Here is a 19,442-nt window from a genome sequence, read left to right on the forward strand (position 1 = left end):
CTTACAAGTCTCATTGAAAAGGTAAGTGATGGGTAAAAAATGCAAGGATTCATAGGCTCGCATTTCATTAAACATAACATGTGCATAAGTTGGAATCACAACAAGCAAGAAAATTAATCATGAAAACATATTAGATTAAGCATGAATCAATCCCCATGTTCGTTTCCCCTAATTCCCCATTAACCCTAGTTAAGGAAACTACTCACTCCTTATCAAGTTTAACATGCTAACAAGGTTGTCAATCATACTAGCAAGGCAAAACATAATGAACAAATGAAGATGATTAACAATAATTAAAAAGGATTAAGAGAGAATTATACCTATAAATATGATTCCAAATAATAAAGCAAAGAATAATAGAAGTACTTGATGATTGATGGAAAGTTGTCAATCCTCCAAATAAACCCAAATAATCTTCGAATTACCCAAAATAACACTACAACAAAATGGCACTTGCGCCACGAATTATGTCACGGGAATTCGTAATTCGTGGCGTAAATTTGCTTGGCCACGGGGAAAAAAAAACCCTTACTTTAAAATTAATTGGTAAAAAATGCAATGTCACGGGAAAAATATATCCGTGGCAAATAATTGTTTTTAGTCACGAATTAAGTCACACCCGTGACTAATAAATGTGTTTAGCCACGAACTAAGTCACGACCGTGGCTAATAATTGTTTTTAGCCACACCGTCGTGGCTAATTAGGATTTTTTGCCACGAGTAAATTACACCGTGACTAATTACGGGTCTTAGCCACGCACTGACGTGACTAATAATTTTGCTATGATAACATATAATAGTACAAAACCATTCAAATTGGTTAAGTTATTAATTACTGTTATATTTGTCACACATACATTTTAATGATGGAATTAAATCCTTAATATCAAAGTGCCTATTTTTATTTGAATATATTATTAATTGTTACATTTTATTGTGAATGGGTCACAATTATTCTGTTTTAATTTTAAGACGGAAAATGACCGATTTAAGGGAGACTTATTGACAAACGCATCCTTCTTAAACTAAAAGAATAAGTCAACTAAAACATTTTCCCGCTCAAATTTTCTAGCACGGGAACAAACTATTATTATGTAGAATTAGGCCTGTACAAGGTTAATTGGTTATATCATCTTTAGAATCTTCCGATACTAAAAGGGGTGAGATAAATTGGTGTACCCTTAGAAGTATTCAATGGCACCATTAATTTTTTTATAAGGTCTTAAACATAAAAGTAGGTTTTTTGTTAGGTCTTATATGTAAAAGTTGTATTTGATAAATGTCAATCATATACAATCTTCTTTTACAAAAAAATATAGGGTACATTTTTTTAACACAAATTATAGGTACACCAATTCTCATTGAAGACGAACACTTTTCGTCACAAGCCGAAGACGGGCTAAATGTCACCATTTTAAAGACAAAATGTGACCAATTTAATGACAAATTATTATAGCTTAGGAAATTGTTCTAGTAACTTTTTAATTAAAATGGTTACATTTTCGTCTTAAATGGGTCACATTTTGCCCCGTCTTCATCTTGTGACGAAATGGACCTGTCAGAAGCAAGACGCTTTATTATAGGTAAGACGGTTTTATATTGTGAGATAGATAATTTTTATTAAAAATTATTCACATAATGCTAGTAAGTGAGTTGTTTTTTTTACGCATTGAAATCATCCCATAGTATAAGACCGTCTCAGACAATAATATTTTTTTAATTATTAAAATCCATATACATGACAATCTAAAATATCGTGTATTATCACGGAACCTACAAAAGTTAGTAAAACGCTAATAACATTAACGTACCACCAAATTCTTATACCATGTGTTTCGGTAGACAACTCTACCACGTTCATATCCATCAATATTTTGCCAAAAACAAAGAAGTACCAAGGTAATCAAAAACCTAAAAACGTACTACTGTCAAACCATTCATCTTCTTTGGATTTGCTTTGGCTGCATCCTTCTACGCACTGTGCTCACGTCGAATCTACGGGACACTAGTAAGTCGTCTTATCTACCGTATTCAATTAAAATTATGTTTCAATTATAATTTGTGGATTGTTTTTTGCGAATTGTGAATTGTTTTTCTGTGAATTAGGGATTCCATATTGCTTATTCTAAATTGATAATTGTGAATTGAAATTTTGGGGATTGGGGATTGCAAATTATGGATCTTAAATTATTTAGTTGTTTTACGGTTCATTTGGTTGTTACGTACAATTTGTAGGGCAGAAAGAGTGAGAATCGCGCCAGTCATACTTCAGTCTGCGTATGAGTACAAATCGTGTTAAACTCATCATGACTTAGGATGATGAAAATGCAAAAAAATCTGGAGCAGAATTCTTCCATAATAAAATCTCTTCCTATATTTCACCCGTCCAAATCATTTGTTTACTTTTGATTAAAACATCCCTCCGTCCCAATCTAAATTTTTGTTAACAGCCAAGACGTGTTATTTAGACCATATTTTTTCCAACATTCAAAACTAGATTAAACTAAACTGAATTTAGCTACCTTTAAGCTTGTTCATTCAACAACTCTTAGACGAATCAATGTAACATTAAAAGCAAAAGAACAGGCTTTGGACACCCTTTAATACCACCTCTTAATACTATTCCGGGTATACTTGGCCTTCGTATTTTATATATCATTGCAAAATGATTTTCGACATCCATTTTATGCTCAACTTTACAATTATGCCATGCCCAATAATTAATTTCGTGGTTTTTAACGTTTTTTATTTCGTTTTTTTAGTAAAATGGAATTTTATTTTATTTTTTTATATCTTAGTTACTCGTCTTCTACACTCATGGATACAACAATGGATGTTTTCAAGAGAAGATTAGAATGGATGGGATGCAATGATAGGACTAGTGAGTTGTATATAAATGGAGTTAAAGAGTTTCTTGATTTTGCGTTCGCTAATTCACCTTCAGCTAGTGATACTAATGATGAGGAACCTACTGTCCCTTGTCCTTGTTATACATGCAATAACAAACACCATAAGAAAAGAGAAAATATATTTGATGATCTAATGCTAAATGGAATAGTTCGTGGATATGTTCGTTGGGTTTATCACGGTGAATATAAAACTCCACTCAAACGATGTAGACGTGAATTAGAAGAGAGTAATAATGATAGTATCTTTGCTATGATTAATGAATCTCGTGAACCTATATCAATGATCGGTGAAATAAACGAGGGTGCTGAATTTACAAATGATGCTTCTTTCGAAGAAGATACTCGTAGAAAAGATGTTAATGAAGAAAAAATTATTGAAAAATTGATTAATGATGCGCAACAGCCTCTGTATCCCGGGTGTAAAGATCATTCAAAGTTGTCATTTATTTTGAAATTGTTCCAAACTAAATGTATGGATGGGATGACAAATAAAGCTTTTTCTAGTATGCTTCAAATGTTCAAGAATGTATTGCCTAAGGGAGCAGATATTCCTTCGTCATATTATGAAGCATGAAAAATGATTACTGATTTGGGATTTGATTATGAAAAAATAGAAGCTTGTGAAAATGATTGTATGCTATTTTGGAAGGAGAATATATATCTTGAAAAGTGCAAAGTATGTAATAAAGTGCGTGATAAAATCTCCCCAAAGGTACTACGATATTTTCCAATAACTCCTAGATTACAAAGGCTGTTCATGTCAACTAAAACCTCTGAAGATATGAGATGGCATTCGAAATGTAAAACTGATGATGGAGTTCTTAGACATCCTAGTGATAGTGAAGCATGGAAGCATTTTGATAAGTTGTATCCTTCATTTGCCAAAGACCCTAGAAATGTAAGACTAGGCTTAGCAAGTGATGGGTTTAACCCTTTCGGCGGCCTTAGAAGTGACTACAGTATATGGCCAGTCGTAATTGTTATATATAACCTCCCGCCATGGATGTGCATGAAACAACCTTATTCAATTCTATCTTTGTTAATCCCTGGGAAGAGTGGCCCCGACAATAATATCGATGTATACTTGCAGCCTTTAGTTGAAGAATTAAAGCAACTATGGGATGTTGGATCTATAACTTTTGATGCTTCTACTCGTGAATATTTCAATATGCATGCTGTACTTATGTGGACTATCAATGACTTTCCTGCTTACGCAAACTTGTCTAGATGGTCTACAAAAGGTTATAAGGCATGTCCTTGTTGTATGAATGACACAAACTCGATGCGATTGCCTAATTGTTCAAAGATATGTTACATGGATCATCGTTGTTTTCTATCTAATGATCATAAATGGAGGGATAGTAAAACTTTTAATGGCAAACCGGAGAGAAGAGACCCTCCAGCACCACTATCAGGTCATGATATTCTATCTCATCTTCACGATTTTAAAGACATGAAGTTTGGAAAAACTGTTACTCACCCAAAGAGAGGTGATAATTGGAAAAAGAAGAGCATATTTTTGACTTGCCATCGAGTAGCTTATTGCTTCGCCACAACTGGATGTTATGCATATTGAAAAAAATGTGTGTGACAATATTCTTGGCACGTTATTTGACATTGAAGGAAAAACCAAAGATAGCATAAAAGCAAGACATGATTTGAAATTGTTGAAGATTATGAAACATCTAGCTCCTAAGCTTATAAATGGGAAATGGCATATCCCACCAGCGCCTTATACCTTATCCAAAAGTCAGAAGGATAAGGTGTTTAAATTTTTGGAAGGCTTAAAAGTTCCAGATGGGTACTCTTCTAACATCTCCAAATGCATAAATTTAGACAAACGTAAGATATTGGGGCTCAAATCTCACGATTGTCATGTAATTTTGGAGCAGTTATTGCCATTTTCTATCCGTGGAGTGTCACAACCTAAAGTATATGAGGTGATTGCTAAAATTAGCATATTTTTTAAGGAGTTATGTTCAAGAACATTAAATCTAGAGGTCTTAGATCGCATTCAAGATAGTATCATTCTTACATTGTGTGAGATGGAAAAAATATTTCTTCCTTCTTTTTGTGATATTATGGTGCATCTATGTGTTCACCTTCTTGCGGAAGCAAAAATCGCTGGACCTGTGCAATATCGTTGGATGTATCCAGTAGAGAGGTACTATATAGTGTTTTACAACACTACTAAATTAATTTCAATATAATAACTAGCTATAGACTAACATGCTTACTAATATTGTATAGGCTTCTACGCAAGTTTAAGTGCTATGTACGTAATAGGAATAGACCAGAAGGTTCGATTGCAGAAGGATATATTATTGAAGAATGCATGAATTTTTGTTCGAAGTACCTGAGTGAAATTGAGACAAAATTTAACCAGTACGAAAGAAATGCAGATAAGCAAATTGAAGGTTATAAGGGTCTAACAATATTCAAACCTTTAGGCTCGCCTTTAGGAAAACCAAAAACACGGTTGCTTACTGATATTGAAGTAACACAAGCTCATGAATATGTGCTTAGGAATTGTGAGGAAGCTGAAACATATATAAGGTACTCAGTGGTCATTTAACAATTTTAGCTCATTTTAGAATTATATCAACTATCTATATTATTATTTTTAATTTTCATTCTTTAACTAGTGAATACACAGAAGGCTTGTTTGACGATTGTCTATCTAAGTGGTTCCAAGATCGGGTAAGTTTTTTTTTTTTAGAAAACTTCATATAATAGTATTAATTTAATTATATTTTTTTTAAACACTTAAAAGATATATTTTTAATAAACCATTTATTGTAACTAGATTTCATGCTTATTCGAGGAAGGAGATGGTCAAGTGCTTCAAGATTTAAAAACTTTGTCGTTAGGTCCTTTCAAAGGTGTTCAGTATTTCAGCGGTTTTTTAGAAAATGGTTTTAGATTTCATACAAGAGATGTTGAAACAAAGAGGAGAAATCAAAATAGTGGAGTAATGGTAAAGGGGGTTGGACATGATTATTATGGAGTTTTGACAGATATAATTTGTCTACGATATTTGGATGGAAATCGTGTTGTATTGTTTCGCTGTGATTGGTGGCATGTTCATAGTCCGGGCAGAGGTGTCAAGGTTGACAAATTTGGTTTTGTTAGCGTTAATTCTAAAAAGAGGTTACATACAACGGAGCCTTTCGTGCTTATGTCCCAAGCTGAACAAGTTTTTTATGTTAAAGATGGGATTGACCCAAATTGGCTTATGGTTATCAAGACTCATCCAAGACACCATTATGATATTCTAGAAAAAGAGCAATGTGAAAATGATGGGGATGCTTTGCAACAAAGTCATCCAGGATCCACATATGATGAGTTTTTAGCTACACACTGTGTTGATTATATTGATACAACATCAGAACTTATAAGAGATGACATGGAAGATACTGTTGTTGATTCAATGAACCAAAATCAACCCAAGTAACTAAATGTCATAGGAACTGAAAACGATAACATTGATGAAAGCTCTGATGACGATGAAGATTTTAGTGATATTGATCGTGATGAAGAGGTCGACGAAGATATTGATATAGCTTGATATTTCTATGCTTAATTTGAGACATTTGTGTTGTGTTGAGTTCGCACTGTGGTTATTATACATGGACATGTTTCCCATTCTTTTTTTTAATGAATGCTTTTGTGCTAAAGTCGCTTATTATATTATTATTCTTTAACATGGGTTATTTTGATAGCTTCTAAATGTCAAAGACAGGAAAAAAGAAGACACCGGCAGATATGCCTCCAACTTCAATGAACAAATATGAAAGAGACAGGCTCTTGAATATTGAAGCCAACAAGAAAAAAATGGAATCGTTGAATATCAAGCGCATTGCTGCATCCATGACTAGTTTAGTTGATTCTACAAATCAGAAAAAGAAGAAAGGTAAAAAAAGAAAAATTGCAGATGAAGACGAAGATTACACAACAGAGTTTGGTGAGGATGTCCAGCATTCAGATAAAGAATGTGAGAATGGGGCAGATATTGTAACTAAAACGAAGGTATGATTTTATAATTTAGGATGTATATATTCTACTTTTTTTTGGTGGAATGTTAAATTCTTATATTATATAATCGTGACATTACAAGCACCAATTTTACAAACTTCTTCAAGGCCTGAACCTATCCTAATTACATGCTTTAGCCCTAACACGAATGCCTACCTGCTGCTTAACCTGCTGCAATATTACATTGGGATGAGTAAGCACATTGTCAAAATGACACCTGTTTCTAGCCAACCAAATCCGATAGATAAGAGCTGCAACATTTGCAAAGATCACATGCCTCTTAATCAAAGACCTTACTCTCAACTTCCTGCACCACTCCATACACAGCTGATAAGGGAGCGGACAATTTAACCAACCATTCAGCATCTGTAAACACCTCTTGCTGAAATCACATTCAAAGAACAAGAGATTCTGTGTTTCCATAGCCACTCTACACATCTCACAGTCAGTATCTCCACAACAACCAAAATGTCTCAGTCTATCCTTGGTATATAATCTCTTCAGCATAAACAACCAGACTATAAACGCATGCTTGGGAGCATTCAGTCTGTTCCACACAATATTATACCACCATACCTTATCATGTCTATCCATTAACCAATGATAACCATCTGCAGGAGTGTACACTCCATTATTTGTACTCCAAACTCCATTAGCATACCCCTGCACTATTTTATCCTTAGTCTTACAGATTTGTCGCCATGTCCAAGTAGTGTTCACAGTAGGCTTATAACTGGTCCAATCTTGCTGTTTAATATAAACATAAATTATATAATAATTGCCTTTATTTTATAAATGAAGCAGAAGAAAGCTGAAACAAAAGACAGGCGCAAGAGAAGCCAATTCATTCCACCATTGTCGCTTGCCAATTTTCTCAAAATGAACAATAAACAGCGACGTGAAGTGATGGGGAATGAGGCACTTCAATCAGTTTCCTCGGCTTTAAAAGTCGTCCAACAAGGTAGTTTCTTAACTTAATGTTTGCTTGAAGTTATACATTAAATTTAACTAATACTGACCGTTAAAAGAATGTCTTTGTACAGCTATCGATAGTCAGCAACATATTGGTCTTAACCAGGACATTAACCAGGACGTTGATTCAGATGATTCAGATGGTACATGATACAAGAAGCTAAAACTTGTACTACTTTGAAATATATCGTTTATTTTCTTAATGCTTTTCTACATGAAACAGATATTAATAACGAAGAATTTAATCAATTTATGGCTATGGAAAGAGGTACTAACAAATTTCAAATATATTTTCGCTTTTCATTGAATTGAATACTCATTATTAAATTGATGAAAATTTTTATGTTCTAATTTATTAGAGGATGATGAATGCCAATACGATACTGATGATGAGTTTATCCAAATGGACAAAGGTATTTAATTTAACTTGCTTCTATAATATTCAGGCTACGGGTTTGGTGGTTTACGTGTTTAATTAACTACACATTTTTTATTTGACTGAAATATAATTTCATTATCTTTGAATTTTCCTTCATTAACAATTTCTGTATATATTTTTTATTTATCGGGCCTTAACAGCTAACTTAGATGTCTAATGAATTATTTTTTATACACTATTTGTACATATAGAAACAGAACAAACACCCCAGGAAGAACAAGGTGAAGGGGGGTCTGATGAACATGACATGGATGAAGATGCGATTTGGGATAAGGAAGTTCAAGGTCAATTAAGTGGACCAAAAGAAATCATTCATATGGACAATGAAAACATTACTTCTGGTATTGGCAAAAATTTTTCATTCAGATGACTATTTTAGCCTAACATATAAAGTTGGAGATAAAATGAATTGTGTATATTCTTGTTATTTGAAATAGTCTGACATTTTGTTTTCTACCACTGGAAACAATCATCTTATGTAGGTAATGTAAAAAAAACAAGAGGGCCTGTGTATTGTAGAAAACTTACCGCGTTAGCTCCTGGGGAAAAGACTTTCGTAGAGTTTGATAACGATGGCAATCCAATTGGTAAGTATGCGACAACGTATGCTTACTTCCTCGGCGATCAAATCAGCAATCGAACCGTATGTCCCGTGCAAGTCGATGGATGGGAAGATTTCAAAACAGAGATACTCGATCATTTATGGAGATGCATTTTGGTAATATTGTTTAAATTAATCGTTTTTATTATTGCTAAAATAATCTTTTTTTCCTAAAATTCTATATTCTGATATACTTTAGGAGATATGTGACTTTGACAATCCTGAGTTAAGAAGAGAAGTTGTAATGAAGCATGCGAGGAGCTTGTTTAGGGGCAGAAGGTATAAGTTGAAGCAAAAATATATAGTTGAACCAAAACTTACTAAAAAGGAGGAGAAATTGAATAATAGGCCCAAAGACATGCTAAAAGCAAATTGAAAATACTTGGTTGAGCTCTGGCGAAATCCTAAATTTCAGGTACTGTTGTATATAATTTTTTTTACTTGTTGGTTGTTATAAATTTCATTTACTCATATATATTTTCATCAGTTACATAGGTCAGACAATTCAATTAAAGATGATTATCGAACTTATTTTATATACTTCTAATAGATTATATACGTTACTAAATCATCAGGTTAATGTGTCTTAATTTATTTTTGTTTCAGGAGAAAAGTAACAAAGCTAAGCATAGCAGGTCATTTCAAAAAATGCCTCACTATACTGGGTCCAAAAGTCATGCTCGTGTTAGAGAAGATATTGTAAGTTTGTATTTAAGACACAAAAGGTGTTATAAGTATCACATAACGTAATTTATCTTTGTGCAATTTGTGTTTTTTTAGCTTACATTTAACGAAAATGACCGTGATTGATTTGTTTGATTGTAATTGCAGAAGCAAAGAAAAGGAACTTGTTCTCGAGTTGATGTATTGCTAGAAACTCGTAAAAGGTAATCAAGTAATCCGGTCAATGTTGCTAATTTAGATTATAACACGACAAAAATTGTAAGGATTTGAATTTTTGTGATCTTTCAATTATTTTTTTTTTTGAAATGCTCTCTTTTATATATGTTAATTATTTTCAAGGATTTATGTAGGAAGAGATAAACAAAAAGAAGAAAGAAAGAGAAGAAGGAATTCATAAAAAGACAGACGACGAAATTCTTATGGAAGTTCTTGGGCCAGAAAAACATGGATATTTGCGTTGCTATGGACGAGGTAAAAATATTACACAATACTTCGGAGTAAAGCCTTCACGTATAGATCTTGTTAAGGAAGTTGTAGAAGTTAGACGAACAACTGAAGATGTCATGGAACAAGCTAAGAATGAAATACAGAAGGCAAGACAAGAAGTAGAAGATATTCGAAAAGAAGCTGAAGCAGCCAAGAAAGAAGCTGAGGCAAAGGTGGACGAAAAGATAGCAGCTAATAATGAAATGTGGCAGAAGAAACTCGAGAATTTGTTGAAGTCATATGGGATCGGACCATCTCACTAAGGTTAGTTTATGCGTTCTTTATCGAGTTAAAAAAATATACACTCTACCTTTAAATGATATTCATATTGGATAAATCGCAATTTATTTCCAACGACACTTGTATTAATATTTTTTCCATCGTTTTTGTTATAGGTGTTTATGTTGGTTCGCTTTGGAAGTACAAATATGGAGCAAACAATTCTACATCGGAAGCATAAACCACTACATTTTTAATTTTATTTATAATTTTTACTAGTTTTAGGTGCACGACTGTGGATATTAATTTTTTAGTCCATTTTTTGGAAATGTATTTTAGAATACTTATGTTTTTAGGGCTTGCTTAGCTCTCATAAAAGACAAGGATGCTACATTTTACGTAATCAACAATAAGATCTTATTTTCTTTTTACGACCATATGCGTTATCTACTACTTATTAATGTGTTAGCCACGTAAACTATAAAATTTGTCACGATAATATTTGAGGCTATTAATTTTTAGTCGTAGGAGTATTTTTGTCACAGTATTGTTTCGTGGCTAGTAATGTTTAGCCACGGGAATTTTATTATTCATCCTAGACAATACTTGTGGCCAATAATATTTAGCCACGGGAGTCGTTTTTGCGACGTTACTCTTTCGTGACTAGTATCTTTTAGCCACGGAAATTTTAATTTTCAGCCACTATAAAATTTGTGGCTGTTAATATTTAGTCACGAGAGTCTCTCTTTTGTCACGTTATTATTTCGTGGCCACTAATATTTAGCCATGGAAATTTTTTTAATTTAGCCACAATATTCCCTTGTGGCTAAAACAATTTTAGCCACGGGAAACTTGTTTAGCCACGCAATTTTAGTCACGGGGAATACCGTGGCCAATTGGCTAATTTAAGTCACGTTGCAGTTTTTCCCGTGGCTAAATTCTGCCACGGCCACTTGCGTCATGATTGATTTTCCCGTGGCAAAATAGCATAGCCACGGGAATTTACCACTTGCGCCACGTATTTAAACGTGACGCAAGTGCTTATTTGTTGTAGTGTAAATGATGAACAATAGAGAAATGAAGGAAAGATTAAGAAATGAGATTTGTATTAATGCTAAATTAAGAATTGATTTCAAAATTAAGAGAGTATTAAGACTTGATTAAGATAAGATTAAGATCCTATTAAGATAACATGCTAATCTAGGTAGTGCAATGGGGTATTTATACTAGAGATTAGGTACAAGGATTAGGGTTACTAAGGGTTTAAATAACTATTAAGACGCTTACGAAAAGTTGAGGAAGTGCTCCTCTCCAAGGAGATGCTCATCTCCGTTTTGTTAGTCTCCAGGAAATCTGCTCGTCCCGAGCGTCTAGGCAGTAGGCACGATGGGTTCTGCAAGGGAATCCAAGCAGATCAGAGGAGAGACGCTCAGATTTGTTGGCCTCAAGACGAGCGTCTTGGCATCGGGACGCTCGGATTGGTGGGCAGGAAGACGCTCAGCCTACGCAGGGAGACGCTCGGATCCTGGGTCAGCACTTCTCTTTTCTTCTTTCCTCAACAATCCTCGGGGATCTTGTTGGGGATGCAATGATCCTTTCATCATTTCCCAATCTACTTCATTATCTACATAGGTCTTCTTGTATCGTCTTCCCTTTGATGCTTGGTCATTGAATTTGATCAATTTAGCTCCATTTTGCCATGAAAATGCAAGGTTTGCACTCCTTTCCTACCAAGGGAATAAAACCTAAAATAATATGCAAAACGGGAAACTAAAGATAGTAAATGACCCAATTACGCACTAAAAATCATAAGAACGAGGCTAATTCGGGGACTAAATATGCTTAAATATGAGTCACATGAAATATCCCCAAACCGAACCTTTGATCGTCCCGAGTAAAGAGGTGACAAAAACAAGGACCCTTATTCAAACTAACCTACTAATATATCCGATGTGAGACAATTAGTGGGTCTCACTCCGCCCCTTCAACTTACAACAAGACAACCATGAGGTAGGATGCCTTCGTGCAAGGCAAGGTGGGGCTTGCCAAAATGGCGACACATCCAAGCATTAAGCACACAAAACAAGTAAATGGATGCATCTACAAAAAAGAATAGCCACTCACCTCATCTAAGTGGCGGAAATTATCTAAAGGGGAAGCAATTTAAGGGTACACATTCCATCATAGATATGGTTTCTTCAAACTACTAAGCCTATAAGGATACCAATAAATCACCTCCAAGTTATGTCAAGTTAGGGTACCTTTATCCTCAATCGTTAAATGCTTTCGTCAAGAGTATACTCCCTATGGTGTTAGAAACACTGGAGGATCGCGGAATTCCCCCTCTTGCCTAGACAAGAAGAAGGGTTGTCCCATCTCTACCATGCACAAAAGTGGATACGATGGAAAAAAGATCAATAGAATTTGAGTTTCATATGGGAGTTTGCTTTATTGTTGTTTTCCCCCCCAATTTGTGGCATTTGACATTTTGAGAACATTTCTTTTGCCATTTATTTTGATGTTTGGCATTTTCAACACTTGACAACTTCTTTTTCTTGCATTTTATTTTTGAACATTTTTAAAGTCACCCCATTTGTAGGGAGGGTGCTTATATTTGAAGCATAGGAGTTTTCATTTTGTTACTCCTCTTTTCTTTTGATGCAACTGCAAACTTTTGGATTTTTCATTTCATTTCTTGAACTCAAATTTTGAACATTTTTTGTGCCCATTCCCTTTCATGACAAAATGTGGTAGAACATGGATGATGGTTGCATGGTTTCAAGGGTCACCTTGGAATAAACGGTAGCCAAGGAGTTATAACACCACAAGGTACTCTTAACTAGCCCTTAATCCATGGGAAAAAGAAAATAGCATGACACATCCTAGGGTGTTTTACAAGTATTCTAACAAGCAAAGTGTTAAGAAGAAAAAGTATCTACAAGGGCCTTATATACACTTGTCAAGATTCCCAAATAGATGGTTTCACAAAAAATTTCCTAACATGCAACTATATGCCATGATGCAACTAACATATATACATCCTAATGCATATGCTTTACCAACTAGTATGCCAAATAATCTAAATGCAATCCTAAAATCACATTGTTTTTACCGCATCAATCAAAATAAAGCCACATAAGCATTAACATAAAGAGGAAAAAGGAGATTGGAAGATCATACCATGCGGTCTTCTATATCCTCATGTCTCGGATGTGGCGTAGTCGATCAATGTGAAAAAGAATGAACAGACATAATATATACAAGACTACACTATAAAGGAAAAGAACATGTTTTTGGGTTTTTGAATTTTTCAAATTTTTATGGTTTTTATGATTTATGAAACAAAAAGACATGTTTTTGTATTTTTCAAGATTTTTCAATTTTTATCATTTTTGTTTTAAAAATTCATGTTAGAATTTTCCAACCCCACACTAGTATGGGCATTGTCCTCAATGGCCAATACGATAGAAAATTATGCAATTTATATGAAAATGCATGATTTCTAAGCTAAATGCAAACTATATGACATATAAACAAGTGATGCAACTAAACTATACTATATGATGCATGATTTTTTTTTTGGTTGGAGAACATAATTTAAATTAGCTCCCAATGCATATGCATAAACTTCCCCAAACCAAAATAGACATTATTTCTAATGTCAGAAATTGGGGGAGTTCATGCATAAAGATGCTATGCATGAAACTACAATTGCCATTTTGGATTTTGAATGTGGGAACAATAAAATAAACACCTCAATGGGACTGAGGTGTGAGTCCTCTAATTGATGCTAGGACTCAAAAATCATGATCAAGATAAAAATTATATGAAAAACAAGAGATATAAACAAACCTTAAAGGAGGTGTAGGAGACTCAAAAAGTAATGTGGCATCCTCCCAAGAGCTTGCTAATCCTCAATCTTCGACCATGGCGTCATCACTATCATCTCCAAAATCATCAACCTCTTCACTAGAATCAACCTCCATAGACCCGGAATCATCTCCATTTTCACTTGAACTTCCTTCTTCTTCCTCACTACCCTCCTCTTCTTCTTCACCTTCTTCATTCTCTCCATCATTTTCTTCACCTTCTTTTCCACCACTCTCAACAACAACCTCTTCTTCACTCAAGCTAGCACCCCTAGAAGCACTAGGAAAGAAGACTTCCATATCCGCCCAACTAGGCAAAGGACAAGATGGGTCAAGAAGTCCTTGCTTAGCTAGATGTAGGGGGTGGATATTGTGCTCTATAAGCATCTACTCTATCCTCATAAGCATGCTTGTGCATTTGTTGCATCAAAAGAGTCAAGTAGTCATTCCCCGCCTTAACATTTTCGGGTTGAAACTCATGGTAGGTGAATGGGTAGGGTGGAGTGATAAAAGAGGAGGAGAGCTCGGCAATGTCCTCCATTTGGTGTTGTATTATGTAATCAGCTTCCTCAGAGAGTGGGAGAAGGTAGTTTGACCTATGGACATTTAATCGGCAAATTTTGTTCGGTAAAGTGACGGATTTGGCATCTTTTGTTAACCAGCCAAATTTGTCGTCAAGAGTATCATTCTTGACCCATTTGAATTTTTGAACCATGGTGGCTAGATCAATGATATGGCCTCCCTTAACCGGTTTATAGGTGCCATCCTTGTTGAAGTTCCGGTTGAAGTGTTTTGCCAAATAAGTTACCAATCCTCCATTAACAATAAAAGCCGTACCTTCCTTGCCATGATCGATATTAAGCCATCTCTCAATTAAAAGTTGAAGAATGTTGTACTTCGTGGTGAACTCTCTACCAATATTCAAGGTCAACTCGAGATAAATAAAATCAAGCCCGATGAAGTGGTTTGTTCCCTTTCTAGCAATCAAAGTATGCCCAACAACCTTGTGCCACACCCTTATTCCCGGATGATGGACATAAAGGGCACAGCAATCATGGTAAGATGTAAACTTTCTCCCGGTAATAGCCTTCCATAAGGGAGCGGGATCATATTTGGTTGGGGTCTTCTTCATATAAGTCGGGTCATTGCTAAGGCAAAAAACTTTACCAAACTCGTCATAAGACATTTTCCTATCAACATTCTCAAGACGGAATTCAATGTTTGTTCGAGTCTCCACCTTTGTAATTTTCAATGAGCTTAAAAACTCCAAGGTGAGGGATGAGTAGGTAAACTCTTGCATATTAAAAAAAAAGTAAGCAATCCCATGGACTCGAAGAAATTCTTGGTTTGTTCTAAGACACCTAATTTGGTCAAAGTTTCTTGGCATATGAACTTGTTGGGTAAAATAGATTTCTTAGCAAGAGATAAAAATTTCTTCCTATGGGCATCAGATGCGAAAATTACCTCCGGATAATCATCTAGTTGCTCAACAACCGGAGTAGAAGTAGTAGTTTCCACCATAGGAGGAGTAGTCTCTTGAATCTCCATACTTGAACTTTGAACCACCAAAGCCTTTGAAGCTTGCAGAGCTTGTAGAGCTTGTTGCCTTTTTGAGAGATTCTTCTTTGGAGGTGCCTTGCTTCCACCTTTTGTCCTAGCCATCTTCTCCTTGTATGTAGTAACACCAAAGGTATGCTTGATTTCTTCAAGTTTCAATAAGACCCAAATCGATTTAGGATAGTTCATATTTGCCTTGTACCCTTAAAATCGATTCAAACTTTGAATATTTTGGTGTTTTAATTGCTTGTTGTTGACAAAGGAGTGATTTGTTTGAGTTTTGAGGGAGTTTGGAATTAATTTGGGTGAATTTTGTTGAGAAATTTGATTTTTGTGGATGGAGGAATTGAGGGTTTTGGAGTGGTTGTGTTTTAAATGAGTAAAATGAAATGGGAAAGGTGGGGTTTTAATCCCGTTGGATTTGAATTACACAGGGGAGATGAGCGGATTCTGGATCGGGACGCTCGGATTCTGCTTCAGTTTGCTTCAGAAAATAAGACCGTGCTGAGACGAGCGTCTTCTGAGGAAGACGAGCGTCTTTCTGAAGGGAGACGAGCGGATTTACTTGAGGACGCTCGGATTCCTTGTCAGGAGGAAATTCCAAAGTTTATCACCAATAAGACGAGCGGATCCTTGGTGAGACGAGCGTCTTGACTGAGACGGGCGGATTCTACGTGGAGACGCTCGGATCTTCAGTCAAACCAAATTTTTGTTTTCCAGCTCTCTCAGGACGAGCGTCTTCTTTCCAGAACGCTCGGATTGTCCCTCTACCTCACGAATTCAGTTCCATCCGTGGGTATTTCATAACCCGTGTCATTTACTCTTCATTCCTTTGGTCTTCATTGTGGGGGCACTACGAAGGCTTGGATAGCCTAGGCAATTGCTATCCCCACACTATGTCAAAACACTACACATCAATAATCATATAAGTCCCTCCCTCACTTTCTCTCGAAATGATGAAAATCTTGATCAAGGCGTAAAAATACAAATCCAAAATTGACAAAAACGCAATACAATAAGTAAAGTGCAAGTTAAGGGGTTAGAATATTTACAAATGGTGGTTTAGGGAGGACGCCACCAAACTCTCATCCATAAATGAGATGTCAAGGGGGCATAGCCAAGGTGTTGTTGACGTTGCTCAATACCTTGAAGAAGTAGTCGAAAGCTTTTTCATTATCATGATAAAGATCCTTAATAGACCTTTGCACATGTTGTTCTTCATTCTAGTCTTGGGTCATAGCATTACCGATATAAGGATTGAATAACCCTTCAAACTCATCATCCCAAAGACCGCATACTTCATCTACTTGTTCCCCAATAGTATCATGAGTTGATGAGAACAACTCCTCTTTCTTCTTGTCATTATGGCCAATGAGGCCTTCTTCTTCTCTTGTCATGAGTGGTGGTGAGCTATTCAAGCTCTCATTCTTGTTGAAACATTCTTGCTCTTTGGATGGAGTATCTTGGAGATTACCCATTTTCTTCTTCCATATGGGTGGTGATTCTTTACCCATATCTTGTTCATTGCATTGAGATGCCAACTTCTTCCTATCACTTTCTCGGGTATAATGATCTACCATGAAACATAGCTCATGTAGTCGGGGAGCTCTCATTGTCTTTTCAAGATTAAAAGTGATTGTTTCATCTCCCACTTCAAGGGTGAGCTCTCCATGTTTCACGTCAATCACCGCTCCCTCGGTGTGTAAGAAAGGTCTTCCTAAACTGATAGGAATGTTGAAGTCTTCCTCCATATCAACAATAACAAAGTCCACCGGGATGAAGAACTTGCCAATTCTTACCAGCACATCTTCTCATACCCCTAAAGGTGTCTTCGTTGATCGATCCGCCATTTGAAGTGTGATATTAGTGCACTTAAGCTCTCCCATTCCTAACCTTTTGCATACCGAATATGGCATGACACTCACACTTGCCTCAAGGTCACATAGAGCTTTGTTGATCGTGGTGTCGCCAATGGTGCATGGAATAGAGAAACTTCCCGGATCTTTTAGTTTTGGAGGTGAACTTCCCTGTAGGATGGCACTACTCACCTTAGTGAAAGCAATAGTCTCAAGTTTCCGGATGGATTTCTTATTTGTAAGAATATCTTTCATGTATTTTGTATAGGCCGGAACATGATTGATTAATTCTGTAAATGGAATTGAGACTTCCAAGTTATTCACAATCTCCATAAACTTCCCAAGTTGTTCATCAAACTTAGGCTTAGCTTGACGACATGGAAATGGAAGCTGAATCACAATAGGCTCTTTCTCCTTAGCCTTCTCTTCATTCTCCTTTGAAACTTCTTGAATGGTGGTGGGTTCTTCTTCTTTGTTAGAGTCTTCAACAACTCTTTCCTTTTCACTAGCATTCACAACATCTTGTTCAACGGGCCTCTTCGGCCCTTCATACCTTGTACCACTCCTTAAATGGATGGCACTCACCGACTCTTGTCTTGGGGGATTACCTTGAGGTGGCAATTGACCCTTTTGTCTTTGTGAACTTGAAGATGCTAATTGAGATATTTGGGTCTCCAACATCTTTATATGAGCTAGGATGTTGTTGATGGTGATGTATTTTGCTTGAGTATCCTTTTGCATTTGAGCGAAAAACTCTTGTTGGTTCTTTTGCATTTGGAGGACCGCTTTTTGAACATCAAAACCTTGGTCATTTGTTTGATTGTATGAAGGTTAATTTTGATAACCTTGGTTTTGATTGTAAAAGGGTCTTTGAGCTTGGTTTCTCATTGGAGGTGGGGTGTATGCTGTTTGAGGGTTTTGAACATGTTTGAGAGGTTGGGATGGAATTTGGTGTTTTCATTGTAATAGTTGTAATAAGGGGTACCATTCTTGTATGCTTAGAAAACATTCACTTGTTCCCCTCCATTCACTTTGGTCATATCCCAAAGTTCCACAACTCTCACATACTCCACTTGGAATTGATGAAGATGCCACCATGAATTCACATGTTGCTTAGGTAATTTGGAGGCCTCTTCAAGTTTATCCATAGCCTTCTCAAACTTCAAATTAATGGTGTCAATATGAGCACTAAGTTGAGCACCCAATTGAGTGATAGAGTCCACTTCATGCTTTTCTCCTCTTGTAGCCTTCCGAGGTCTACTATATTGTGAGTTATGGACCGCCATTTCCTCAATCTTATTCCATGTTTTATTATCATCAATTTCGGTAAACATACCATTTGATCCCATATTGAGAATGTTTCGGGAGTCTTCATATAGACCGTTCCAAAATTGTTGTACAAGGAACCACTCGCTAAGTCCATGATGTGGACTAGATCGGCAAGTATCCTTGAATCTCTTCCATGCTTCATACAAAGATTCTTCGTTCCTTTGTTTGAACCCGGTGATTTGGGCTCTCAACATGTTAGTCTTTTCCGGAGGATAGAACTTTTTGTAGAAAGCAAGTGCCAATTTCTTCCAAGAGTCAATACCAAGAGTAGCCTTGTCTAGGCTCTTCAACAATTATTTCGCGGAACAATCAAAGAAAAAGGAAATAAAGACCCATTGAATTTGGTCTTGAGTCACTTCGGTTTGTGAAATCGCATCAAAATAGTCACAAAAAGCCTCCATATGAGAATGAGGGTCTTCACTAGGCATCCCCCCAAATTGACTTCTCTAAACTAATTGTATAAATGTGGATTTTGCAATGAAATTA

General features: G+C 35.8%; 1 protein-coding gene and 1 non-coding gene across 4 annotated transcripts; both read left to right on the forward strand.

The window, feature by feature from the left end:
- Positions 1-1,868: 1,868 nt before the first annotated feature.
- On the forward strand, positions 1,869-10,773 carry LOC141633633 (uncharacterized). 3 transcript variants are annotated; one of them, XM_074446067.1, is made up of 13 exons: positions 1,869-2,008; positions 6,648-6,938; positions 7,746-7,905; positions 7,988-8,059; positions 8,140-8,184; positions 8,276-8,329; positions 8,547-8,696; positions 8,838-9,073; positions 9,156-9,371; positions 9,563-9,655; positions 9,788-9,843; positions 9,991-10,390; positions 10,522-10,773. In XM_074446067.1, the coding sequence occupies exons 2-9, from the start codon at positions 6,675-6,677 to the stop codon at positions 9,330-9,332; spliced, it is 1,158 nt and encodes a 385-aa protein (XP_074302168.1). In that variant the 5' UTR covers positions 1,869-2,008; positions 6,648-6,674; the 3' UTR covers positions 9,333-9,371; positions 9,563-9,655; positions 9,788-9,843; positions 9,991-10,390; positions 10,522-10,773. The 3 variants fall into 3 exon arrangements, with proteins under 3 accessions (XP_074302168.1, XP_074302166.1, XP_074302167.1); XM_074446065.1 differs by having other exon boundaries at positions 1,872-2,008; positions 6,632-6,938; XM_074446066.1 differs by having other exon boundaries at positions 1,872-2,008; positions 6,632-6,938; positions 7,749-7,905.
- Positions 10,774-19,043: 8,270 nt separating this feature from the next.
- Positions 19,044-19,150, forward strand: LOC141635735 (small nucleolar RNA R71). Its single transcript, XR_012540398.1, has one exon. It is a non-coding gene; the product is annotated as a small nucleolar RNA R71 (small nucleolar RNA).
- Positions 19,151-19,442: the final 292 nt, after the last annotated feature.

This window comes from Silene latifolia, chromosome Y (genome assembly GCF_048544455.1).
Source record: "Silene latifolia isolate original U9 population chromosome Y, ASM4854445v1, whole genome shotgun sequence".
NCBI classification, from domain to species: domain Eukaryota; kingdom Viridiplantae; phylum Streptophyta; class Magnoliopsida; order Caryophyllales; family Caryophyllaceae; genus Silene; species Silene latifolia.